General features: G+C 40.0%; 1 protein-coding gene across 2 annotated transcripts in view; it reads left to right on the top strand.

Annotated features, from left to right (window-relative positions):
• Tao (Serine/threonine-protein kinase Tao) overlaps positions 1 to 24,442 on the top strand; it is a 35,961-nt gene extending 11,519 nt beyond the window's left edge. Inside the window, exons 2-14 of one of the 2 annotated variants that reach the window (XM_065222992.1) lie at positions 4,603 to 5,555; positions 19,192 to 19,480; positions 19,560 to 19,708; positions 19,775 to 20,357; positions 20,447 to 20,617; positions 20,682 to 20,893; positions 20,953 to 21,103; positions 21,176 to 21,298; positions 21,364 to 21,480; positions 21,540 to 21,713; positions 21,784 to 22,005; positions 22,902 to 23,020; positions 23,093 to 24,442. In XM_065222992.1, the coding sequence (XP_065079064.1) occupies positions 5,110 to 5,555; positions 19,192 to 19,480; positions 19,560 to 19,708; positions 19,775 to 20,357; positions 20,447 to 20,617; positions 20,682 to 20,893; positions 20,953 to 21,103; positions 21,176 to 21,298; positions 21,364 to 21,480; positions 21,540 to 21,713; positions 21,784 to 22,005; positions 22,902 to 23,020; positions 23,093 to 23,216 (2,880 nt within the window). In that variant the 5' untranslated portion in view covers positions 4,603 to 5,109 and the 3' untranslated portion in view covers positions 23,217 to 24,442. Of the gene's footprint in view, positions 1 to 4,602; positions 5,556 to 19,191; positions 19,481 to 19,559; positions 19,709 to 19,774; positions 20,358 to 20,443; positions 20,618 to 20,681; positions 20,894 to 20,952; positions 21,104 to 21,175; positions 21,299 to 21,363; positions 21,481 to 21,539; positions 21,714 to 21,783; positions 22,006 to 22,901; positions 23,021 to 23,092 lie in introns of both variants that reach the window. The other variant, XM_065222991.1, reaches the window with a different exon arrangement.
• The last annotated feature ends 762 nt before the right edge of the window (positions 24,443 to 25,204 follow it).

The raw sequence follows: 25,204 nt of genomic DNA, 5'->3' as shown, positions 1-25,204 counted from the left end.
CATGCCAACCTATTTCCGTGTATGCCAAATGTTCTAGGATTTCCAAATCGATATTTCGATAACTACCTATATTATCCCAGTCTTTGTTGATATAGTAAAACAAATCATCTGAACTGCAGGACGATTTGGAAAACCTAGATCGTCTGGTATACGTGGAAATAATTAAACATTATCCATATAGACACTATGAATCTGTTTGGATATATTTCTATACTACAGACTTTATCCTAGTCATGGTTGGTCTAGTAGAATAAATCATCTGAACTCCAGGACGATTTGAAGAACCTTGAACATCTGGATTACACGGAAATAGATCATGCGTGATCCACATAGACACTTAATCTGATTGGACATTTTTCGATACTACAGACATTATTGCAGTGTTAGTTGATCTAGTAGAACAAATCAACTGATGTCCTGGACGATTTGAAAAACCTATAATTTCCGGTATACATAGTAATTAGTCGCGAATGATCCGCAAAGTCACATATATACGATTCGGTTATGATTTGACAACGAAAAGTGCTAGGTTCATATTAGAAAAAAAAACTATCATGAAAATGTCTCACCATTGGAAAATCCGTGTAAATACAGAACCGCGACGTGACCAACAAGTGTGACTTATGAAACTCTAGTAATTTCTCGATTATGTGCAGGGTGTTTGGTTTGAATCGGTTAAAAATTTAGGAATCTAGAGCCTGGCTCTTAACTAAAACATTTAGGACAGCAAAATACGTCAGAGACGCAAAGGTTAATTTTCAAGAAAATTTGCATTAATTTTTTTAAAAATAATGTTTCATCAAATCTAGGCCGGTATTAATCAATAGAATCTCATAATGTAAGGGTGTTTTATTATGTTCACTAATTACTCAGAATTTATACTATACATAAATAACTGAAGATGATACATTGTTATTTTTTGATTTTTTTTCAATGGTTGCAAACGATACTCCTTTAGCTCAGTCGGTAAAGGCGCAGCTACAAAGCTAGTCCATGCTGGAGGCGACTGAGTTCGTTTCCCGTCCGCTATATTAATTTTTCGGGTTGGAAAATTTCTCTACTTCCTTGGGCATAGGATGGTACAGGCATAGAAAGCTCTCAATTAAAATGCGAAAGTACTTCAAAGAACACTAAGTTGAGAACAGGCAAAAATCTAATATACTATAAGCAATAAGCTTGAAATGCCATGTAGTAGTATACAAATGGTATTTTTAGGTAATGAAAACAGTTTTTTTTTGTCGCGGATTAGTATTTGAAGTCGCGGATTTCTTTTGAGAAATCGCGGATTTCGCGGATCAAATTTAGAAAATCTTGTTACAGCCCTGTATTTTACTAAACTTATGAATCAACCGGCGTCGGTGGTGTAGTGGTAAGCGTGACTGTTTTCTCACCCCAAAGGGGCTGGTCACTAGACTGATGCAAGATTTGAAATTTTCGCTCCACAGTGCTCAAACGGCTTCAAATCAGGTCCTGAATAGCCTCCCAAAATTTAAACTCATTTAGTGAGAAACTGACTTGGCACAAATCATTCGAAGTTTATATGGAAATTACTATGGGAAAACCAATCTTTTTGTTCATTGTCTTCTACCCATTTTCCATATTGCTTTTACGAAAAGGGAATTTTTCTAAGCTACAACTTTGCGGAATATCGTTTTTCAGCTAAATGTCAAATTAAATAGTTATTAATTGTTTAAGAGATTGATAATCTTAATGCATGATCAAGCAGCTGTTCTGTTAGAAACACTGTATTCTGCAGTGTGACATAGTAGCCATGATATTTGTGCTGTATTCTTCTCACCAGAAACACCAATGTTGCCTGCTGAACAGTTGAATGAGCATAATCATAAGAAATCAGTGACTTGAATCATTAATAACTTTTGTTCCGTGCATTTTATTGAAAAGTGGTTTTCAACAAAGTTGTAGCTGAGAAAATTTGCTACAATTACTGCTATCATTTTTAAAAGCACAGTGATGTGGTGAATTGTTAGATAAATACAAACAAAAACATAAGTTTTCCCATTGTAATTCCCATATAAACTTGAAATGGTTTGTGCCAAGTCAGTTTCCTACTAAAGTAGTTCAAATTTTGGGAGGCTAATCAGGGCCCAATTTGGAACCGTTTGAGCACTGTGGAGCGAAAATTTCAAATTTTGCATCAGTCTACTGGTCACGTCTTCCTTCGGAAGGGAAGTAAAGTTGTTGGTCCCGGCCCATGTGTGTTGAATGGGTGCGATATCCTACGCAGGTGTGGAAGCTGCCTTCCTGCACATCCGTCGGTGATTGGCACTAGCTTGCGGAACATAGACCGACGGTAAATAAAGGAAAGAAGAATACACTTATGAATTGATTATACGCTTAGGGATGATGCATAAATTATGTCACGCTCTAAGAGGGAGAGGGGTTAATTTTTCCTTAATTTTGCTTGACATAATTAATGTACGGCCCCTTACATAATAATGCCACGAATGGTTTTAGTCACCTTTCTCACCGGTATAGGGTATTACCGTCTTACTGTTACGTCTTTTCAATTAACATAAGGGAATTCGGGAAGTGGACCATATTGTGAATTTATAATATTTGCTATTTTGCTGCTCGCTTGAATGAATGAATTTTCAGTTAATTTATTCACTCAAAAGTGGTTAAAATGCTCTTTCTGCCTAACCACAATGTGTTGCAATTATTTTCATAACTGTTATATAAACAGTCGAAATCAAAATTTTAAGTAAAAGTGAAGTCGTAATACCTACTCATTCTACTAAAGTACCCGTAGTGGTCCGTAAATTCCCTTATTGTGACTCCAATTTATTTGTATTTTAAAATTTCAAAATTTGCTCAACCGGACTAAGATTGAGGGAACTTTTAATAATGTATGCAGAACTGTATAGATACATTAGGTCTGTTCTCGTACTTGCTTTTCTGTAAGATTCTATACAACAAAAAGCAAAAGTAGGTTCCCGTATTTTCTGCACCATACGGAAATTTTTTAAATGGAAATTCAGTTGCCACCCTGTATGAAGCAATACCATGCTGGAGGCAACTGGATTCGATTCCCGGTCTGGTCTTGGATTTTTCGGGTAGGTATAACAATTTCTCGAAAGCTCTCAATAACTGTGGAAGTGCATCTAGAACACTACGTTTGAGGGCCGGCCTAAAGTCTCAGTAGGTACACAAAATAACATCATAAAATCAAGGTTTTTTTCACCCTCCCTTTTGATCTTTGCTATACTTCCGCTCATAGCAAGTCCGTCCCATAGCACAATAATTCAGCAAACTGAGAAAAACGCGTTTAGAGTTTGCTTCTCACCATTGCTTCTTATGTAATGGGACAATCCGTTTGGCTATTTTTCCTAACTTTTACATAACGAAGTTTTTGAGTTCATCTAGTATTGTGAAAATATTGGTGATTAGCATTAAAAAAAAAAAAAACAGTTCCGAAAAAACGCAAATGGGACCGTCTTGCGATGAGCGGCAGTATAGCTAGCGTTTAGAATCATAAGAGCCTAACGGCCATGATCGATTTCCTCTTTTGGTCAAGGCAACCTTTTAGATCACTGTACTGATTTTTTTCTTTCGGAAAATTAATTCACTTAAATGTTGCAGAAGATAATCGAACATAACAGTTAGGGCCTTATGATTCTGAACTATGAACGCACTTTTTGCTGATTCCAGATCCCCCAACGGCTAATCGCACAAACGCAGGTAGCGGTATCCATTTCTCGCGAAGCCCTACACCATATTTAAAGTCAATACAATGTCGGCAGCAGGTCGCTCAAAAAGGTTCTCATATGACCGTTTTTTCGCACTTGTCTGCATCAGCCGATGCCTTCCCTTGCCTGTACCCATACGAGCTGTTCCCTTTTTCGTAGTTATTTTAACGCTTCCTTTCTTCTGTTTTCAGTTTGTGATTCTGTTCTATCTTGCAAAGAATTTCAAGGCCGTTTGCCGTGTGGCGGTTATGTTTTGTAATTTTGTTCGAAAAAAGTGTGTTTTCTATTTATTCACACAGTATAGATGTTTATTTTCATTGGTCTGTCGGTCGGCGGGGAATTGTTTCGTCGAGCGAAGAAGTTCGATATGACCATCGAGTCAAATACTATATGGATGGGCATGGCTCGTGGCTCCAGTCAACTGATGGGATTAAAAGGCATATTTCTTTGTCAACAATATGATTGCCATTTAATCATGAGAGAAAGTGAGATAACGACGGCTTTGTACTGAAGCTTCCTTGCTCGCTCGGTCATAGTTGTGATCTACCCATGAATCAGAACAGTTAGCTACGAAGATATATCGGAGCCGTAATAGCTTGCACTTCCTCGCTAAAAATATAATCGCTGCCTTTGCCATATACATATTTCCCCATTACACAAACAGCGCTGCTAGCGGAATAACGACAACTGGCTAATTAGTCATTGACGCTCGATATTGTTTATATTTGTTGCCCCGCTGCCCGAATCTTGGCAGTTAAATTTTTCTGTTATTTAAAGGGCGATAATACGTCGTTGGAGGTTGCTCGAAATTTAGTTATTCTTTTAGTCACACTGGATGACCTTCATATAAATTTTTCATTCTAATTAATTTTGTTTTATTTTTATTTTTTTACAGGCCTCTGAGAATCCCGTAACCAACCGGAGGATTTGAACAAACCTCGGTTTGGCAAAGGAGGTGCTCCAGGCACACAGTGAAAATGCGCAGAAGGTGGCAAAGATCGGATCAAGCAAACCAACTCAGTGACAATGCGGTGTTCAGTGTTCATATATGGTCTTGGAGCAAAAATAGTCCGGTGGCACCGAGTGGTCTAATCAATTAGCAAACACATGACAATAATCAAAGCGGTGTAGAAACGGATGGTGCACAATTCATCACCGTTCGTGGTAGTTAGTGCATTGCGGTGAAGATTCGTTATATACACAAACAACAGCGACGTCACTGGTAGTGGCTCATCGGAAGAAGCGAATCAATTAAACAGCAATCGCGGCGCGATAGTGAAAAAGTGGTGCAAAGCACAGAAGCAATCCGGAAAGGTAAACATAATTCAAAACGTGACGTGAGTGTGATAATCGCCCCGCCGTTACCGTCACTACTAGTGCTGCTGGTACTACTGTCAGTAGTATGCCTATAATGAGGCCGGGTAGCCTGAAGGATCCCGAGATAGCCGAGCTGTTCAACAAGCATGACCCGGAGAAGATTTTCGAAGATCTGCGCGAAATCGGCCATGGATCGTTCGGTGCGGTGTATTACGCAAAATGCAATCTCACGCGCGAGATTGTCGCGATCAAGAAAATGTCCTACATGGGCAAACAGAGCATGGAAAAGTGGCAGGATATCCTGAAGGAGATTCGCTTCCTACGGCAGCTGAACCATCCGAATACGATCGAGTACAAGGGATGCTATCTGCACGAGAACACGGCATGGCTGGTGATGGAGTATTGCGTCGGATCGGCTTCCGATATAATCGAGGTGCACAAGCGGCCCCTCAAGGAGGAAGAAATATCGGCCATCTGCGATGGAGTGCTGCGGGGGTTGAGCTACTTGCACGGTCTCGGAAGGATTCATCGGTAAGTAGTTGGTTGGTTATGATTCGTAGAACGATTGGTCATTTTCAAGTATCAATCATTTGGTGACAAGGAAATGGTTCGTGAATACGTTATGGTATCTTAAGCTTTATAGATATCCGCCGTATTCTTTGCATCAGGGGAGAACCTATATAAAAGATCATTTTGAAGGGTATGCTTCAGGTGAAATCTTTGCTAGAGTTCTTGAAAGATTTCGTATAATGCTACCTACAAACTAAACTACTTTTATCCTTTTATAAAACAGCCAGTTTTTATACGAACATAAATTATAAAAAACAGCCAGTTTTTATACAAACAAAATTAAACTGTTGTAACTTCGTTCCAAAGAGGTCGTTCCAACTAAACGTATTACCGTAAACCGCCCTAATTCTGCGCAGTTAAGGAATATGAAAATTCAACTAAGTATTAAAAAAATATCATAGATGCTAGCGATAAACTGTTTCTACCCGAAAGTAGTGCTATTATAGTAGTATGTCAGAAAAATGAAGCACAACCAAAATCTACGACCAAAACTTTTTTTAAACGGAAATTGTTTTCGATGTACTTGTGCCTAATTCCGCGCATTTGAAAAGTGCGAATCCTAATTCCGTGCAAAAATGACCCTAATTCCGCGCACGTTAAAAATAATTATAATTGAGAGATTTTTTGCGCTTTTGTGATTGCGACTTAGTCGTACATCCAGGGACATGCTTGGCATACACAGTCATGGTCACGAACTGCTCGTTTGCTAATAACTTTGCACACAGTTGACGGAACATAGTTCTTTTTGAAGCAGTAGATAGAATAGAGTGTAAGCTTGTTATAGATATGTAAAAAAAAGTAGATTTTAATGCTAGTAGTAAACTGTATTTGTTTTTGCATTGTAAAAATGAGGTGAGCAATGTTCACTACACATCTCGGAATTTGAGTGTTAAATTGATTAGTGTTGATTCAAATGTTAAGCTTTACCTAATATTCGCATATCTATAGTAAACTATGAGCCTAATCTATCAATTACTTTAAAGAAAAATAAATTTCAACATCTGAGTGAAAAAGTTATTACCAAATGAGCAGTTGGTGTGTACAACTGTGCTTGCCAAGCATGTCCAGGGATATCCCACGCCCATAGGGACGATCCATAAATGACGTAGCATTTGTGGGAAAGGAGAGGGGGCTTACACAAGTTGTGACTAACCATGTATAGAGTAAAGAAAAAAAAATGCTACAAGGGAGAAGGGGATGTCTAAAATTAACCAACAATATGCTATGTCATTTATGGATATTCCCTTAGTTGATTCTTCCATATGAAAAAAAAAACACATGTCTTTATGAAAAACAACTCAATAATTCAGCATATTAAAGGTTTACTTGGTCCTGAGCTTTAAAAACAATGTTTGGAACCTGGTTTGGAATTGATCTTTCCAAAATTTTGCTCTTCATTTCTTCTGTTTAAGCAATCGATCGAATTTCTTCGTTAACATTTCTCTTTCCTTCTGTTTTTTCTTGCGCATTTTCTGGTCCTTTTTCTTTTGGCGTTCCACTTCCCAGCTAACAATTTTAGCTGCAGATTAGCTTATACAGCCCAAAATTGGCTTATACAGCTAATTTTTGCCTGTATAAGCTAGTCTGCAGCTAAAATTGTTTGTTGGGTTCTTCCTGCAGCTTTTGTTTTTCAATTCCATCCTCATAATCCTTATAGGCCTTGCTCGTGGCTACCGACGGCGGATGGCCTTTCTTCATCTTTCGGGCAGGAACCTTCAATGTTGGCTTCTTAAATGATTCACTGAAACTGTCATTAGCCTCTTCCTGTGAGTTAGCGATGCTTGGTGCAGATACATCAAGGGTGTTACCTTAATACAATTAAAACAAGTTACGTATTTTTGAACAGCTGGTGAACAAAAAAGTAAAACAAAACGGAATACCTTTCGATTTCTGATCGTCGACTCCAAAACCCTTAAATGGGGGTTCGTTTTCAAGATCATCAAAATAACAATTCATGGATGATGACACAAAACTGGCTTCCATTCCTAATTTTGCTTTTTTCCATACAAAGAATAAATTAGCGTCCTGGATCGGACCCGCCCAATCTCCCGTATCGATATTTGCTTGGAAACGTTGTTGTTGTTCAGGTGTTAAGTATGTTTCCAATTCCTTCACGAAATCATTGTTTGATCGTGGATACGATGTGGAAGCTCCTTGTTCGTGGTGTTCAAGACTCGATGTCTCATTATTGTCTGTTACCAATGAATCGTAGTTGACTGCGTCTACATCAAAAGGGTACAATCCGGATCGCCGAAAGCCATTCACCAAGGTTGATGTTAAATGAACCATCTGTCCAATGGCCTTTTGAAGCAGAGGTGCGATTTCACTTCTTGAAAGTATTTCACCTCCGTGATCGATTCTCCATTCCGTTAATGATTGATTCCAAAAAGATTTCAATGGCCGGAAAAATGAAACGTCGAGTGGCTGCGTAATTTGCGTGCTGTTGGGTGGTAGACATATCAGTATTATATTTGCTTTCAGACACAGCTCCGTAGTGAGGGGGGACACGTGGCTTTTGTGGCCGTCTAAAAATACTACAACCGGTAAAGCAATCTTCTCTGTCAGCAGCCATGGATGGAACACGTCGCGAAGGTACAAATAATACGTGTCCCTATTCATCCATCCCGTTTCCGTTCTCCCAGCTGCCCAATTCGGTGGTAATTTTTTGAAAATTTCTCCGGGAATCCGTTGCTTGTATGGAAATAGCAATAGAGTTGGCGCTAATGTTCCGGAGGCGTTCGGGGCAAATAAAGCAGTATAGGACTCTTTATCGGAATTGCCAACACGAACATGAAGATGACGGGTTCCTGTGTCAGCTAAAACCACTTCTTTAGTCGGTATTGTGCGCACTGCGGTTTCGTCCATGTTAAGTATTCTCGATGGATCCTTCAAAATATATCCGTGGCCCTCAGCTTGGATGTATCCTTTAATTTCCGTAAACCAGTGCCTGATCTGGCATTCGGATACAGCAGCTCGGTGCTTCGGAAGCACACTTGGGACACGTCGAGCTATGTTTGGGTGACGTTTCAAAAAAAGCTTCATCCATTTCCGCCCGGAATGCCTCCTTTAAACTTTCTCTTCCTTCCTTGAACGTAATGTGCCACACATGCGGTCAATTTCTGGGTATTGACAGGGAATCCCACTTTTACCATATCCAAAACCCAAGAAACGATGCGGGTTTCTTCATCGTATGTTAAAACGGTGGGCGCTCCAGGTTTCTCTTGTTGGGAGGTTGTTTTCAATTTATCCCGCAGTGTGCTCTCCGGGATTCCACTGGAACGAGATACCTGACGGATCCGGTTACCCTTCCGGATTGATGCCAGTGCTGTTGATAAATGTTCCAGTGAGTACTGCATATTTTTCCGTGACGGCATTCTGAAAAGTAAACACACGGAATTAAGCCGAAGTCAAAAACAAAGATTCGTAATTCCGCGCAAGAGATTTTCTGCTGTATTTCACTTTATATGCATGTCACTATTCAAATAACCACTGAAATATGTTAAACATTCCTGTCGAGACTCAAAGTGTACACTATATCACTGCAAACAACACTTTTTAAAAGAAAAAAAATTGTCTTGTTTATACAATACATACAACGCTCGAACGCAGCGAAAAAATGGCGACTGACAGGATCCGCAAGTGATTTTCTTTTTCTCTACGCGACACAGGATGTTTATTGTTGTTCATTTCAACGCAGCACATATCTTCATACAGTAAAGCATGCCACACATCGACAATTCAGGCTCAACATAGCATTTAATTGACATAAATCATTAATTTGATTTAAAATGCGCGGAGTTAGGCGATGCGCAGAATTAGAGCGGTTTACGGTATAATAAAATGAAAGATCTATGCAATTTTCATGAATTAGCAACATTTCAGGTCATTTTCCTCCTAGCTCTTAAAAATAAAGCAATTTGAAACAAGTTTCTCAATAAGAAGAGATTTAATCAAGCAGCAGGAGTTGCTCAAGCAGCCGACAGACCCAATCGTTCAAGCCCAAAATTGTACAGATGTATAATAGTGAATATTTGTTCAATCAGTAATCAAAATTTCAGGAATTTTGATACACCGCTTTGAACAGTTTTGAATAAAATCAGAAATTTTAAGAACAATTTTACATTTTTTTTTTTTGAGAATTGTTTATTACACCACATGAACTTCAGTGTTCACTCGGCTGTCGACAAAAGCAGTTCACTCTCGATGTGTGCTACGCGATCGTCTGTTTTCTCGGCAGCAACCATTGTGTGGTCCTCCTCATTGTTCTTCATCAGCAGTTCTTTCGGTCGATGCGTCGTCGACTTTGGAAAGCAACCGTTTCGTGATGAGTGTGTGAGTGCTGACCACGTTTTGCGTCCATTGCTGCAATGGACGCGCTCTGACCCTCGTTGGCGTACAACAATTTGCCATACAATGAAACTACTAGAAGCGGCTCCAGTTCTGATGGAGGAGGCTTTTTGGATAGCGGAAGATAAAGTGTTTATTGTGTTGTACCTTTTGACTATAGTTTTAAAATGTATTGTATAGTGACCAAGAATCCTCGGCTCTGTAAAGTTAATTCGGTTGAGCCTTATCAAATAAATTAATAAACAATTAAAAACCACATGAACTTATCTTTTACTGTAGTACAAGTATCGCATGCTTGGTTCGCTCGGCCTTATAAAGGGTTAGGCAAACTTTACGGAGTCTAGTAAAGTCTTTAAAAACAACTCTACGATCATTCAATAAAAAAACACTGTTTCGGATCAGAAAAAGGGTCGTGATGAGTTCTTCTGATGTTTTTTGATTGGTGGCTGTGTGCCTTACGCACGTACTAATAATGGGAAATTATTCTCACGTCTCATTCATTGAGCGCTCAGGAGCAGTGCTGAAATTTTGTATTGTCATTGACATTGACTCGCGCGCTGTTGCCAACATTGTTTTTCACAAAGTTACTGTGCAATTTCGTGCATTCTGATGTCGTTTTCGTTTTTGCGGTGTAGCTACACATGTGCTACACCACCGAACACCGAAAAAAAAATAGGGTGTAGCTATGGTTGTTTACAAACAAATGATGACGAGCTGTCAATGACTCGCGCTTATTGCTGCTTACACTAAACCGGTGTAGTGTAGCAAAACGAAAACGACATGAGTCACATTATTGTTATCCAAGCAGTTTAGGACGTAGATGCTTGTTCACTTTTGGCTCCATGTAATTGTTTTGGTCAAGTCACTCACAGCATTATCACTGAAAATAGACATGGTTTGCCACGACGATGACTGTTCGTTCAAATAAGTGAGCAAAGCAGAATTTTGATAATCGTCGTGATTTTCCAGCACTGCTCAAGAGAGAGTAAACTTGCGTGCGAATCTGCAAAACGTATCTCATTCTTGAGATTCTCATGCATTTTCTTAAAGCTCATACAAAACCGCCCAAACATCAACTGATAGCATGCTCATTAGGGTGGGGCAAGCTTGTACGGTGAATCACAAAGGGGTTCGCCATTGCAAACTCGAAAACTAAAATTTCATGATTGAGATTATTTGCTTATGAGTTTTGCCGTCCATCCTTGTAGTCTTATTTCTTTATATCAGTGGCGTCCCGTAACCTCACTTTTTACCTGTGCACCAACTTTCAAAACCAGATTTAATAGGGTTTTTGATCTAATTTCCGTCCTACTAAGCACAACCCGCGCTTTACCTCCTTTTTTTGAACGGGTTTGAACAAAAAATGGAAAATTTCTCTCAAAGATGACTTCTAAATTTATTCACCTTTCCATACGTACCGTTGGATTTGATAAAGAGTCACACATTTTTGAGATATGTTTAAAATCTTATACTGCTTCTTGATTCTAAATTCGTTCTACGAGTTTCAATTCCGTCCTAACGCATTGAAACGCCGTTAGATTTTCTTCGTCCTACGGATAAACGTAGAAAAAGGGGATTCGCTAGGAGTGCTTCTTTTGTTTTGAGAACAATGAGCGTAAATATTCATACAATGCGCTCTAATAGGATTTATGTTGTAGCTAATGAACGAACGCATCGGAACAAACCTATTATTGATTTGTGCATGGTGAAATCATTGATATTATTGATCTTTTCTGATCGATAGAACGGAAATGGGCGATTAAGACGAAGTAGTGCTCTACCATACCATATTCATACTCGAGTCGGTTGAAAAATCAGTGGCGTCGCCCTAACCTCAATCTACCTGTTCAACAACTCACAAAACGTAAACAAATAAAACAATACTGATTCCAATGGATACAAATCAGTGAAACTAGAAGATCCTGTGCCTTTTGAAACTGATTTGAATGTAAGCATACCCCTAAATAACGTTTTCAAAGTTGTTGAACAGGTAAAAAGTGAGGTTACGCGACGCCACTGTGAAAAATACACTTAATCTTCTAGTTTACTCGATATCTATTCATTGCAAGCAATATTTTGATAATTGTTTATGTTTTGAGAGTTGGTGCACAAGTAGATTGAGGTTAAGGAAACGCCACTGTTATAGATAGAGCTGGAAGTAGGGCGTAACAGTTTTTTGTAATCAGTGTTGCAAAATCTCGTCAATACACGTAGATATTGACAATTCTGCTTTGGTCACTCATTGGAGCTAACAGTCATCGTCAAGGCAAACCATGTCAATTGTCAATGACAATGCAGTCAGTTCAGGCATAACATTTGATAACGGCACAAAAGCATTTGTAAACAAACTTTCTATGGCCCTTTACACGCGATCCAAAGTACGCCCACGCAATCCAATACCACTTTCGGAAAGGTGTTGTCCCTATCCGATGATGTTGTTGGTTTGCGTGGGCGTACTTTGGTTCGCATGTAAAGGGCATTAGAAAGTTTGTTTACAAATGCTTTTGTGCCGTTATGCCTGAGTTACGAACATGTGTAGATTTTTTTATTAACTAAATTTGTAACGAAATTAAATGACTTGAGCAACACAGTTACATGGAGCCGTTAAAGTGAACACGCATCTACGTACTGAACTATTTAGATAACAAAAATGTGACTTACCCTTTTTTGCTATACCAGGTGAATCTTGCCATTGACGAAAAAACGAATGAGATTTTGACGAAGGTTTTTTTGAGGATCAAGTCTGTCAGTGACCATGTGAAAAACAATTTTGTCAATATCGCGTGAAATTCTGTCAATGACAATGACAAATCTCAGCACTGTTTGTAACCAATGATTTCTTTCGATAGGAATTCAAGGCACGCCCACGATAACCAACAGTCTTTTATGTTGAGTTAATATGTAGCTACCATTTTACATGTTCTGAATAGACTCGCAATATCAAAAAAATCAATATAATGCTTGATATTTTATACCAATATCACGCGTGATATTGGGAGCCCTTAGAGCAAAAACAATTTTTTTTTAGTGAGGATTATGTCATCACTGACTAATGAGGGTTTACATTATAGTCGCTATATTCATAGTCTGGCGGATAGAATTTCGATCTATCAAAAAGCGGAACCAATTCAATATCTTGTAGACCAACAATTGAAAAGGTCCTATCAACACTCATAAACAAAATGTTGATTATTCTTTCCTTGACAATCGAACGCAAATTACCGGCATCACCGGATAGGGGAATCTTTCCCCAACGCAAAGATAGTGTTAGTTTGCGTAGGCGAGCCTTGAGTCACAAGAAAAGGGTTTCCGAAGTTTTGTTCGCAATAGCTGTTGTGCTCTTTTCTGTTGTTGGTCGTGATTTGCTCGATTGGTTCCGCTATTTGACAGTTCAATTGGTTCCCGAGATTCTATCCGCCAGACTATGAATATAGCGACTATAGTTTACATCGGTGCTGGTGTTGTAGTCTTCCTTTTCTTCTTCGCATTTCAAGCTTATTGCTTATCGCATATCACCTCATTGCGTGCTCTCAATTTAGTGTTCTACACTGATAAAATTTCAAAGATTGTTTTTATGTGATCAACAAATGATATCTATGTGTCGGACACATACTTAATATGTGTACACATAAAAGTCATGTGTAACCACACATACTATTCATTTGACTCATACATTTCATGTGTGCTTCTGGGTCGATTCTGTTTATGTGTGGTCACATGAAAATCATGTGGAATTTTACATGGAAATTCGTCAATAAAAATGTGTGGAATTCTATTAGTTCCTTCCACAGTTATTATTTGAGAGCTTTCGATGCCTGGTACCATTTTTGCATTAGTATAATTGTGTGGCAAGTACAATCATGCTCCATGCCCAGGGAAGTAGAAAAATTTTGCAACCCGAAAGATTCCTAGATCGGACAGGGAATCGAACCCAGCCACCTTCAGCATGGTCTTGCTTTGTAGCTGCGCCTTTACCGACTGAGCTAAGGGAGGCGAATGTCAAATAGAATTTTGGATGGAAATTTCTGCGAATTCTTAGGAGGAGTCACTGAAATTTCGAAGAGATCGTAGGGTGTATTAAATGAAATAAAAAAAAAATAACCAAGTTTCAAGAAAATATCAGAGATAATCTCAAGCTTATTTTAAAGAAATTCTGAAAAGAGTTGTGATCGTATGAAATTAAGGTAGTTAAAACGTTAAAACCAATGTCCTTCGTATAAGGACCGGGTCGACAGGCTTATTGAGGTTAGTGAAATGTGCATATGTTTAGTGGTGTTCGTATTTTATTGCAATGTTTATTTTTTTACACGAAATAGCTGTTGGCAGTGACGTCATTCTCACTGTTCGCAGTATGGAATGTTGTGGTAGAGTGACGTTGAAATATTTACAATATTTTTTATTCTAACACCTGTTGGCAGCGTTGCCATATATACCATTGGTATTTATACCGATTTTCGAACTTGATACCGATATACATACAGATAAGGTTCCTCAGAATACCGTTTTTTTTTTTAAATCAACGTTATATCAAAATGATAATTGTCTACCTTCGCTCAAATGTCAGAGAAAATTGCAGTGAAAGCTTTGAGTGTGTTGGTTTATTTCCTTTAAGTTCCGTTATAATTGCTTATCTTTTGACAGATACGCGTATTTCGTCTACTACTTGCAACGGCCCTTCCTTTTCGAAGAAAGGCGTGATAAGAGATGTTATGCCTTAGAACATCCCGGCGGCGCCGACTGGGATTGAACCCAGGCCTGCTGGGGTGAGAGGTAATCACGCTTACCACTACACCAAATTAATTAAAATAGTAAATATCGATAAATACCGATTTATTATAATCATTGATACCGATAAGCTTGAAAACAATCTGACAACACTACCTGTTGGCTCGGATCTTATATAAACGTCATTGGGTTCGGATGACGGCTAGCGTTTTTTTTAACAAGCCTGATTTGGCACTTTATTTTTCTCTTGTGGCGGTTCGAATAAATCTAAATATATCTAAGTAGCATATCTAAATAAATCTATGCAACATTTGAAAAGAACGGAATAGCCAAAATGTAAACAAACCATATTTGACCCCGTATAGGGAAAACAGTTCACAAACTACTCAATAAACACGTTAGTCTAGATTTGAAAAGAGCATAAATCCAAATTTAACATATCGAGAAAACCGCTTCCGAATTTGGATGACCAAAAAATTAATCCCTTTTCACGGCTTCCCATTTTTTGGGTGATTTTATTAGCTTGACATATAGTGAATAGTGAAATCGAGCACTAAAAACTCCAAAAACTCTAAAAACATCATACGCCCTGATCGTTTCTTACACATTGTTACACCTCAATCTTCCACCCTTTGAACTGTCAACACTGATGATACGCTGAAAAACCCTCGGGATTTTGTGTTTGTTGTTCCGCCTTGGTTCTTCGTTCGCAACTTTTGTGAGAGTGGACGGAGATTTTTGGTCTTCTTTTTGTTCGTTGTTTACACGTCAAATATCAATCGGATTCATTTCAAATAAATCGGGTGTGACTATATGCTACAGAATAAGTGCGTTTTGCATATTAAAACATTATAATTCGTAGTTTTGATGCAAGGCGTAACAACTCGATGTATTATAGAGTTGAAAATTGGAAATACGCCATGTAAAAAGAAGCATTTTTGATCATCTGAAATGATCTTTTCGTCGTTTTCGTCTACTTTTTCGTGTTTATTGAGTAGTTTGTGAACTCTCGCGTCACTTTTCAAATAGACCAATGTAACAAATGTAAACAAATTGAATTAGTCGATACAAACTTTTCCTCTTCTATCATTGTATGTGATACAAAAACATCCATCCAAATTTACTTTCATTTATTTACAATAATCATTGATCAAAAATTGTCCAATGTACAGTTTGAAATGATGGGTATATGATTGTTACTTCGGTCATTCGGAGTGCCTAACATGATTGGTGCTCATTTTCCAAAGGCGGGGCCAATCTAAATTAGGCACTATACTCTGAAATCTGTGAAAGGGAATCTAGTATCATGTAGACAAAACGTTCAATGTAACACTCATTGATTATGTCAGTGAGAAAAATCGTCCAATGTAACATGTCCGATGTACAACTCGACTTGTGAAAACGTCCTATGTGGTTTTTTTCTATGTTGTAGCATGAAATTCAAAGTAAAATTGTGATTTTACCGTTTCTCTGAATTTTCAACGTTATTATATACTGACTACATTAAAAATAGTATTGCAAAATGTATTGTTTTTAAACAGTTAAAATAATAATCTGTCGAACTTCAACTTCAATTTTCTCAAAATGGTGGATATATTACATTGGTCTATTTGAAAAGTGACGCGAGAACTGTTCTCTCTATATGTGGCAAAATCAATGCATTAGGTCCTAAGTAACATTTACAGATACTCTTCTTCGACTTTCTCTTTGCATCCTAACGGCCATGTTAATACATTCCCAGCTATTTTCAGCACACCGATCGATGAAAGAAGTTTTTATATAGCTTCTATTACGACAAACACGACAAGTAACGGTTCTGTACCCAAGTTATTAACGAAAGAGATAGTCGATGAAGAGAATAGAGCAATGTTACTTAGGACGTGTCTAGTAGTTTGCAGTTGAAAATAATCGGTTGTTTCTTGCGTTAGAAAGTAATAACTGTAAACTTAGCTGGGCTGACCACCAGTCGGTTTAGACTTAGTCTGCAAATTTGTCAATCTGATTTTGGAGAGAACGGCAGTCGGCGAGTGAGCGGATCCGCAGAAAAACTTTCAGATCGTCTGCAAACGATAATCGTGGCCCAATAGACATGGTGAACGTCGTTGAAGTAAAGGAGAAATACCAATGGTCCCAGATGGCTACCCTGAGCTTTACCGGACTTTGCGTAGAAGATTACTGTCAATTGGCGCTCCGTGAGGTATGAACGAAACCATCTCAAAAGATTTCCACCGATCCCTAGCCTTTCAAGCTTGATGTAAGACGTTAGGCACAGCAGGCTCGTAGTTGTGGAACGCGGATATATACTTAGATATTGCTTGCAATGCGCATTTAGGGACCCTCAACAACCAATTCAAAAAGTTTTGATTCAGCATTCAGCGACGTGATTCCTCGGTAGTTGTTTACGTCGCGTTTGCTTCCCTTTTTATTAACAGGAAACATATCCGCAGACTTCCAGCCAGACGGAAAGATGCCGCTGGAAAGAGAGAGCTGGAATATGCGGCGCAGTGGATCTATAAGACAAGTGATGTTCTTTTTAAGAATGATCGGCGGAACACCATCGGGTCCAGCCTAAGTTGAAGTCTTAAGTTTAGATGCTGCTCTAAAAATCGTATCTGTAGTGGCTTCGACCATGCTGAGCGTTTGGTTGATCAAAGGAACATTACTGGCCGCGGAAGTAATGATATTAGCGGAGAGTTGCTCGGCTTGAAACACACTAGCAAGTTTGGCTGAGAACAGGCTGCAAATGTCTTGTTGATTTCCAGCAGTTTCACCATTAAAAATCATGGAAGAGGGTAAGCCGATTTCCCTGCGTTGCTCATTTACGAAGTTCCAGAAGGATTTCGGGTGTGATTTTAGCCGCCGTTGAATCCTTCAGCGGCAGTGTGCGGAGTTTAGTAAATCTTCTGAGAGCAGCCTTCTTAGTTCTTTTCAACGAGCGAAGATCTTTCGTCATCCACTGGAAACGTGTCTGTCAATGACATATGCCAAGACGTGAGAAAAGGTTTGTGCAGCAATGTTGGCGTCTACAGGATCTAGAATATGCTCCCAATCTAGGTTAGACTGCACATGGACAATACTGCGATGGTCAGCTCTACGGAAGTCATATGACACAGCGTTTGGAGTGCTGGTGAAATCATAGACAATATTATTTTCGATCACGATAACTAAAGCAGGGTGATGATGCACTTCCTTGACTAAAGGTTCGGGTGCCGTGGAGAGGAAAGGAGCTGAATCACGAGCACTCACAAAGCAGAGATCCAGGGTGCGGTTGTTTTCATTCAACAGACTATTGCGGTACTATAACTGTCCTGATCAGGACAAAAGAAACCACTATGGGTTGGAGTCCATGCAATGTCCGGTAGGTTGAAATTGCCAAGAACAATAACTTCGTCGGAAGGGCCTGCTTTGTCTGAAGCGGCCAAGACGGATCGACAATGTGCGTCCAAGTCACGGGTTCGATCTGGAGGGATGTACACTGCACAGAGAAGCAATTGACGATCCCCAAGTTGAATAGCCACCCACACTTGTTCAACCTTGTTCCAGGAATCGTCCTCGAAAACTTCTGCTTTCAGCTTGGAATTAACTGCGATAAGGACGCCTCCCCCAGTAGTTTTCCTACTATTATTCGTGTTTCGATTGCAGTGAAATATTTCGTAGCCAGCACCAAAGACATAGTTTGAAATGGTTCGATAATTGAGCCATATTTCGGTCAAAACTAAAATTTCGTAACAGTGATCCATGACGGTCTTGTTACTTAGGACCTTTTGGAAAAGTTACGCGAGAATTCCACTCTCACAAAATTTGCGTACGAAGAAACAAGGCGGAACAACAAACATAAAATCCAGTGTGTATTTCCACGGCGTATCACCAGTGTTGGCAGTTCAGGGTGGAATATCCGGGGGGTAACAACATGTAAGAAATTATCAGGGTGTATGATGTTTTTTTTTCTCAATTTCACGGCAAAAACATTGTTTAGTTTTTAGTGATGCATGATGTTAGATTTACACTGGTAACTATATGTCAAGCTAATACAATCACAAAGAAAATAGGAATATGTGAAATGGGATTAATTTTGTGGTCATCAAAATTCGGAAGCGGTTTTCTCGATATGGCGATTTTCGAATTCCGCCCTTTTCAAATGTTAGTCTAGCTATAATCTACAAAAAAAGCTGTAAGTTTTTGACAGTTACACAGAACATACACATATAACGATTTATTCCCAAAGTCAGAACCATTCATTGTAAAAATTTTAAATGCTTTCCAACTTTGTAATTTACAGCTTTCTTTAGGGCTTTCTAAGCATTTCAATATTTAGACCTATTACATAAACACAAACCATGATGGTTTAATCAAACGATTCAATACCGTAAAGGCTCGAATTAGGAAACTTAGTTCACAAAGCCGGACACTTTTAAAAGTTGATTGTCAATTCCTACCATGCTCTCTGCATCTCAACTTGAACTACCTATAGACAATCGATAGCATCTAATCAATTCTCTTGCCGTATTTTCTTTTCATCCTGCAGTGATATCAAGGCGGGCAACATTCTGCTGACCGAGCAAGGTGTGGTGAAGCTGGCCGATTTCGGCAGTGCAGCCATCAAATGTCCCGCCAACAGCTTCGTGGGGACACCGTACTGGATGGCACCGGAGGTTATACTGGCGATGGACGAAGGTCAGTACGATGGCAAGGTGGACGTGTGGTCGCTCGGCATTACCTGCATCGAGCTGGCGGAGCGGAAACCTCCCTACTTCAATATGAACGCGATGTCTGCGCTGTATCATATTGCGCAAAATGAGGCTCCTTCGCTACAGGTGGGTTGGTGTGGACGTGTGCACACAGTGCGGCAGGTCATAATAACTAAGATGTACGTTTTTGCTCTATGTTTTGCAGGCTCCAGACTGGTCCGATATTTTTCGGAGCTTTGTGGATTTTTGCTTGAAGAAATCCCCGAACGAAAGGCCAAATTCCAGTAAACTGTTAACCCATTCTTTCATGACGAGGATACGATCGCCAAATGTACTGATTGATTTAATAGCGAGGTTCGTATATGGGTAAGGGTATACTAGCTTTTTATGGCGTTCTTATGTGTTTTCTTTCTTTTCCAGAACTAAAGCTGCCGTTAGGGAATTGGACAATCTGAATTATAGGAAGATGAAAAAGATCCTAATGGTGGACTCTTGCGAGACGGAAAGTAATGTCGGCGATGCTGAAGACACTCCGGATGAGCAGATTGGTGGTGATAGCAGCAAGAGTAACAGTATAACCTCGGAACATTCGTTACATTCGGTGGACCAGCACGGAGGTGTGCTGCGAAATGCATCCAGGCATCGGATGCCGGCGCCTGGTTTGCCTCCGATGCATAACAACAGTATGAACAATTCGGGCGGCCGAGATGGTCTGATGGTGGGTGATGGCCTGAACCGGTTGAGTCTGGGCGTGAGCGGAGGAAGTGGCGGCAGTGGCATGGGTAGTGGAGGCCTTGGTGGAAGTGGATCCGGATCCGGCAGTATGGGTGCTAGTATTGGGTATCAAAATTCTTCATCTAGTCCCGTTGTACCTCATCATCATCCGCATCATAATCACGTGTCGCAGGCGGCAGCGAATGCGGTTGCCGAGCATGGTGCCAACAATTTTGCTACTATTAGGACTACTAGTATTGTGACGAAACAGCAAAAGGAACATATGCAGGTGAGTGGATTCGGTTGTTTCAGCGTAGTTAACTTGCTGTGGTGAGCGAATTGCGAATATTTATCGTAAATTTCCCATTCAATCAGGAGGAAATGCACGAGCAAATGTCCGGCTACAAGCGAATGCGCCGGGAACATCAAGCAGCCTTAGTGAAACTAGAGGAAAGGTGCAAGGTCGAAATGGAACAGCACAAAGGAGCCTTGGACAAGGAATATGATCTGCTATTGCATAGTTTCACTAGGGATTTAGACAAACTATCGGTAAGGATGATCCATATAGTCGGCAAACTGCTTAACTTACTTCTCTTTTTGTGAATCTTAACAGGGAAAGCACCAACAAGAAATCGATCGTAGGATGAAGCAAAACACCGTTGCCGAAAAGAAACTTTATAAGGAGATATCAACTCGACAAGAAGGCGATCGCAAAGCGTTCGATATGCATAAAAAGAAAGAGTATAAAGCCAACAAGGAACGCTGGAAGCGAGAGCTATCGATGGACGATTCGACTCCGAAGCGGCAGCGGGATGCTACTCTTCAGTAAGATGCCTTATTTGATCACTTCTAAGAACGATTGTTTAACCGTCATTCGTTTTCAGATCCCAAAAGGATAATCTGAAGCAAGCGGAGGCTCAAGAAGAGCAGCGGATGCTGCGAGTGCAGAAGAATTACATCGATCTAGAGATGCGCAAGTTCCGAAGGAAAAAGATGATTCTTCTGCACGAGCTCGAAAACCAGCTGCTGCGTGATGTAAGTTCAACATCTTATACCAACTCTGCGTATAAGCATGATTCAAATTGACGTTTTTTCCCCCTGCCGCAGGAATTGAGTAAAAAACAACAGCAGCTGGAGCAAGCGCACGGCATGCTTATCAAACACCACGAAAAGACTCAGGATTTAGAATACCGTCAGCAAAAGAGTGTTCACGCTCTCCGCGAAGAGCAGGTATGTACCGAACCGGTTGACATCGATGTGAAATGAAATATTAATTGACCTCCTCGTACGATTAGATATCAAAACAACACGAAAGTGAGCTGCGTAACCAAAAGGAGTACATGGATCGGGCCGAGCGGGAGCTGTTGAGGCGGCATGCGCTGGAACTCAAACAGCAACCGAAGAGTCTGAAGGTAATTTGGTTTGACCTTGATGTAGTGACATTGATTCTAACTGATTTTTGCAATTGTAGCAAAAAGAACTCCAAATACGCAAACAGTTCCGAGAGACGTGTAAAACCCAGACGCGTCAGTACAAGGCACTGAAAGCTCAAATCCTGCAGACAACGCCTAAGGAGGAACAAAAAGCTGTGATAAAGAAATTAAAAGAGGAGCAACACCGTAAGTTAACGTTATTGGGTGATCAGGTAGGTTCTGCTTCTTGAGTTTTAAACCGAGAAAGACATTCCTAATGGAAATACCCGTCCTCACTTTCAGTATGAACAAAGTATTGCCGACATGCTGCAGAAGCAGAGTTTGAGGTTAGACGAAAGTCAGGAAGTCGAATGCCATCAGCTGAAGGATCGGCTACAGTACGAGCTGGAGATCCTCACAGCTTACCAGAGCAAAAATCGAATGCAAGCGCAGGCGCAGCGGGACCGCGAGCGGAAGGAGCTCGAGGATCGCGTCAGCGTGCGGCGAGCACTGCTGGAAAGTAAGGTGAGTGCGAACAAGAAAATGGTCTGTTGGAGTATTCCAGCAATTCTTAGAATACTATCTGGAAACGGATACACACAGAGAAATGATGTTTAAATTCAAATAGATATATTTTTGGCCATGGCCTAATATATTTTTGGTATTGATTCAAATATATTATTCGGTTTATTCAAAGAAAATTATTTTTGAATCAACAAACCGATTGTAGAGTCAATAATTTGTTCGTTGATTCTAAAAACCATTTTGTTGATTCAAAAATATGTTTTGTTGCTCTTTGTAAAAAAATGTTTATGCCAAACGGCATTGTGCCAAATGACTGTATACCAAAGGGGTAGTCCCCAAACAATACTAGGTTTGTTCCCGCACTTGCTTTTTGGCTTTTGCTGTAAGTTGCTGTAAGACCATACTACAGGTATCCCCGCTTTGCGCGGTGGGTGGTGCCGTCTACCCACCGCCATTTCTCAACAGTCTCAACCAAATGAGCTGACTTTTTGTGAGTGTCGAGTTTGTGGTTGGCCCTAATCACATACACAAAATCAGCTCCATTGGTTGCAATATTGTTGTGAAATGCACCACCCATCGCATAGATCTGGGATTCCCGTATTATTTTTTTTACAGCAACTTACAGCAAACGAAAAAAAGCAAGTACGAGAACAAACCTATTGCCAACGAGATCATGATCAGAGTCATCTATAGTCTCCCTGAAAGTCGGAAGATCATTTCCTTTTAATTCGTTCAGTTTGAGCATGAAACGAAACCTATCGCAGTCCGGCGAACATTATGCCTACTAAATTGTTGCTTGTTATTCAACAACGAGCGAGCAACCATGTACAGAATTTAATAGATTTAAGGGACGTCTCTCTAATCTTCAAGTAAAATCTTATCTTATGTTTTTTCAGATGGAAACTGAACTGCAGCAGTTCAATCAGGAACGCGCAGAACGGATTCGCTTACTCCGGGAGCGACACGAGAAGCAACTGGAGGCGTTCGATGAGGAATCGGCACGGATGGGCTTCAGGTTAGTACGCCACCCATGCGTTAATGTTTTCCATTTATACATTAAATTCTGACTTGCTCCCACATTTTGCAGTGCACTGGCGTTGGCCGAAGCATCGAAGGAAACCTACCCGGACGAGGAGGGTAGCCTGTCGGGGTCAATGCTTAGCTTGGCTCACAGTAACAGCTCTACCAGCTTCCCGGCGGGTTCACTATAGCATAAATCTCGTTTTATGCAAACGTTGTCGAGTCATAATTCTATGTAGGTGAAGTCGAGTGGAACAGAAAGAGAGCAAAGCAAAGCGCTTGCAATAAGGGACGAATACGACGCATGGAGTACTGAGTATGTGTAATTTTAATAGTTCCGTATACAGTAGACGTACGGGGGTTATGTGGTGGCGAGTGCCCGGGGATGGAGCTGCACCCCTATTTATGAGCTCTGCATACCTTATGTTATGCGTTTTTACCACTAAAATGTTTATGAATTTTTTGCCGTGTACCTATCAATGTAGAAATTATGTTGCTTATTTTCTGTCCTATGTATTACTTTTGTTTATCGAATTTCTTACCGGAAGTGAACACAGAACGTATGATCAAACCTTCTAAATTCTAGTCAATTTGTTTCGTTTCATCACTTGGCAGTATGAGGCATCAGTTAGCCAATGTCGTTGACCATAGGAACTGGGGATAAGCGTTTCTGTAGCGACGGACGAACGGAGGTCGGTCGGTCCCTCGATAATACTCATGTTAAATTCGAATGATTCCTAGTTGCTAAGGTAGGCCCATTTGATAGCGTAACCGCGCGCGCTTGTAAGTTCATTTGTAAATAGTCGTACATTTGCTTGTAATACCAAACTTGTTCTAATATACAATACTGCTTTTCATAGAGGATGAAAACAAAAATAAACCTGGGTCGAAGTAGAGTCGTGCGTTTGGGGTGCGTGTTTCCCGTTCCTTTCGGTCCCGTGCTACTAACTGATGATCATACTTTGCATTTTGCTCATTCATCGCGATTTTTACGTTTGTCTATTTTCCTATTCTTTTTGACACTGTACCTATTCACTCTTTCGCTTACTTCGTAACATTCGGTGGATTGTTTTGTTGTTGTCGGGAAGCTTATTACTGTTCATCCAATGTCTTTACGGTTATTAAGTTCGGACGATGCCAGTCCAAATCTGTGGGTCTCAAAATAATTCAGATATGCTTTCATAGGAGCATTGGCTCTACCCCGGTTGCCATAACAGCCGTTTTGAATAATGGTCGTTAGGCATAAATGTGGAGAACCACTAATTAGTTATATTTAGGCCTATTCTGCAGTTGATGATAAAAAGAAGGGAAAATAATCCTTTAATTGGAGTTTACCCTTCTTTTGAACTTGAGCTATTCTTTTTTTTGTGTTTATGCTAAACGGTAGTGATGCCAACTTGCGATTATACCAAACGGCATTATGTCGTTGATAGACGTTTGCGCGATATTGACAAAATTGTTTTTCACATAGTCACTGATAGACTTAAAGCTCAAAAAAAAAAAAAAAAAACCTTTGTCAAAATCTCATTATGTTTTACGTTAATGACAAAAGTTACCCTGGTAACTAAAAGTGTAATTTCGTGCATTCTGAGTCACATTATTGTTATCAAACCAGTTCAGGACGTAGATGCTTGTTCACTTTAACGGCTCCATGCAATTGTTTGATCAAGTCGTTTAATTTCGTTTCTACAAATCTGCACATGTTCGTCACTGACGGCATTATTATCAATGACAATCAAATGAGTGACGAGATTTTGCAGCACTGGCTGGGGACTTCCAAGAGAAGCCTTGGGGCCTAGTAAGATATGCCTTGGGGATAAGGAATAAGGGACTTGCAAAAGAAATCTTGGAGACTAACGAGAGCAGTCCTGGATACTTGCAAGAGAAGCACTGGAGACTTGCAAGACAAATCAGGGATACATACAAGAAAAGTCCTGGAGACTTCCATGGTAAGCCCTGGAGGAGGCTTGCAAGAGAAGTCCTGATGATTTCCAAGCAGTGCGCAAAACATTCAGGTTCAATGAGTCATTTTCATATGAATATGAACTGCCATCTGCCTCATCATTCACTGCCTTGTGAGAGTTTGAATGATTGAGAATTAAACGAGTCACTGACAGCCGAGCACTCAGTCAGTAGCTCAGTCAGCACGTTTATTCTTCCGTGTGGGTACCCAATCCTT

The sequence above is a fragment of the Ochlerotatus camptorhynchus genome, unplaced genomic scaffold (genome assembly GCF_037179485.1).
Source record: "Ochlerotatus camptorhynchus isolate MF236.1 unplaced genomic scaffold, CSIRO-AGI_Acam_v1.1 ptg000182l, whole genome shotgun sequence".
In the NCBI taxonomy this organism is placed as follows: Eukaryota; Metazoa; Arthropoda; class Insecta; order Diptera; family Culicidae; genus Ochlerotatus; species Ochlerotatus camptorhynchus.
The sequence above is the reverse complement of the archived record's forward strand: the minus strand, read 5'-3'. Positions and strand labels throughout refer to the sequence as shown.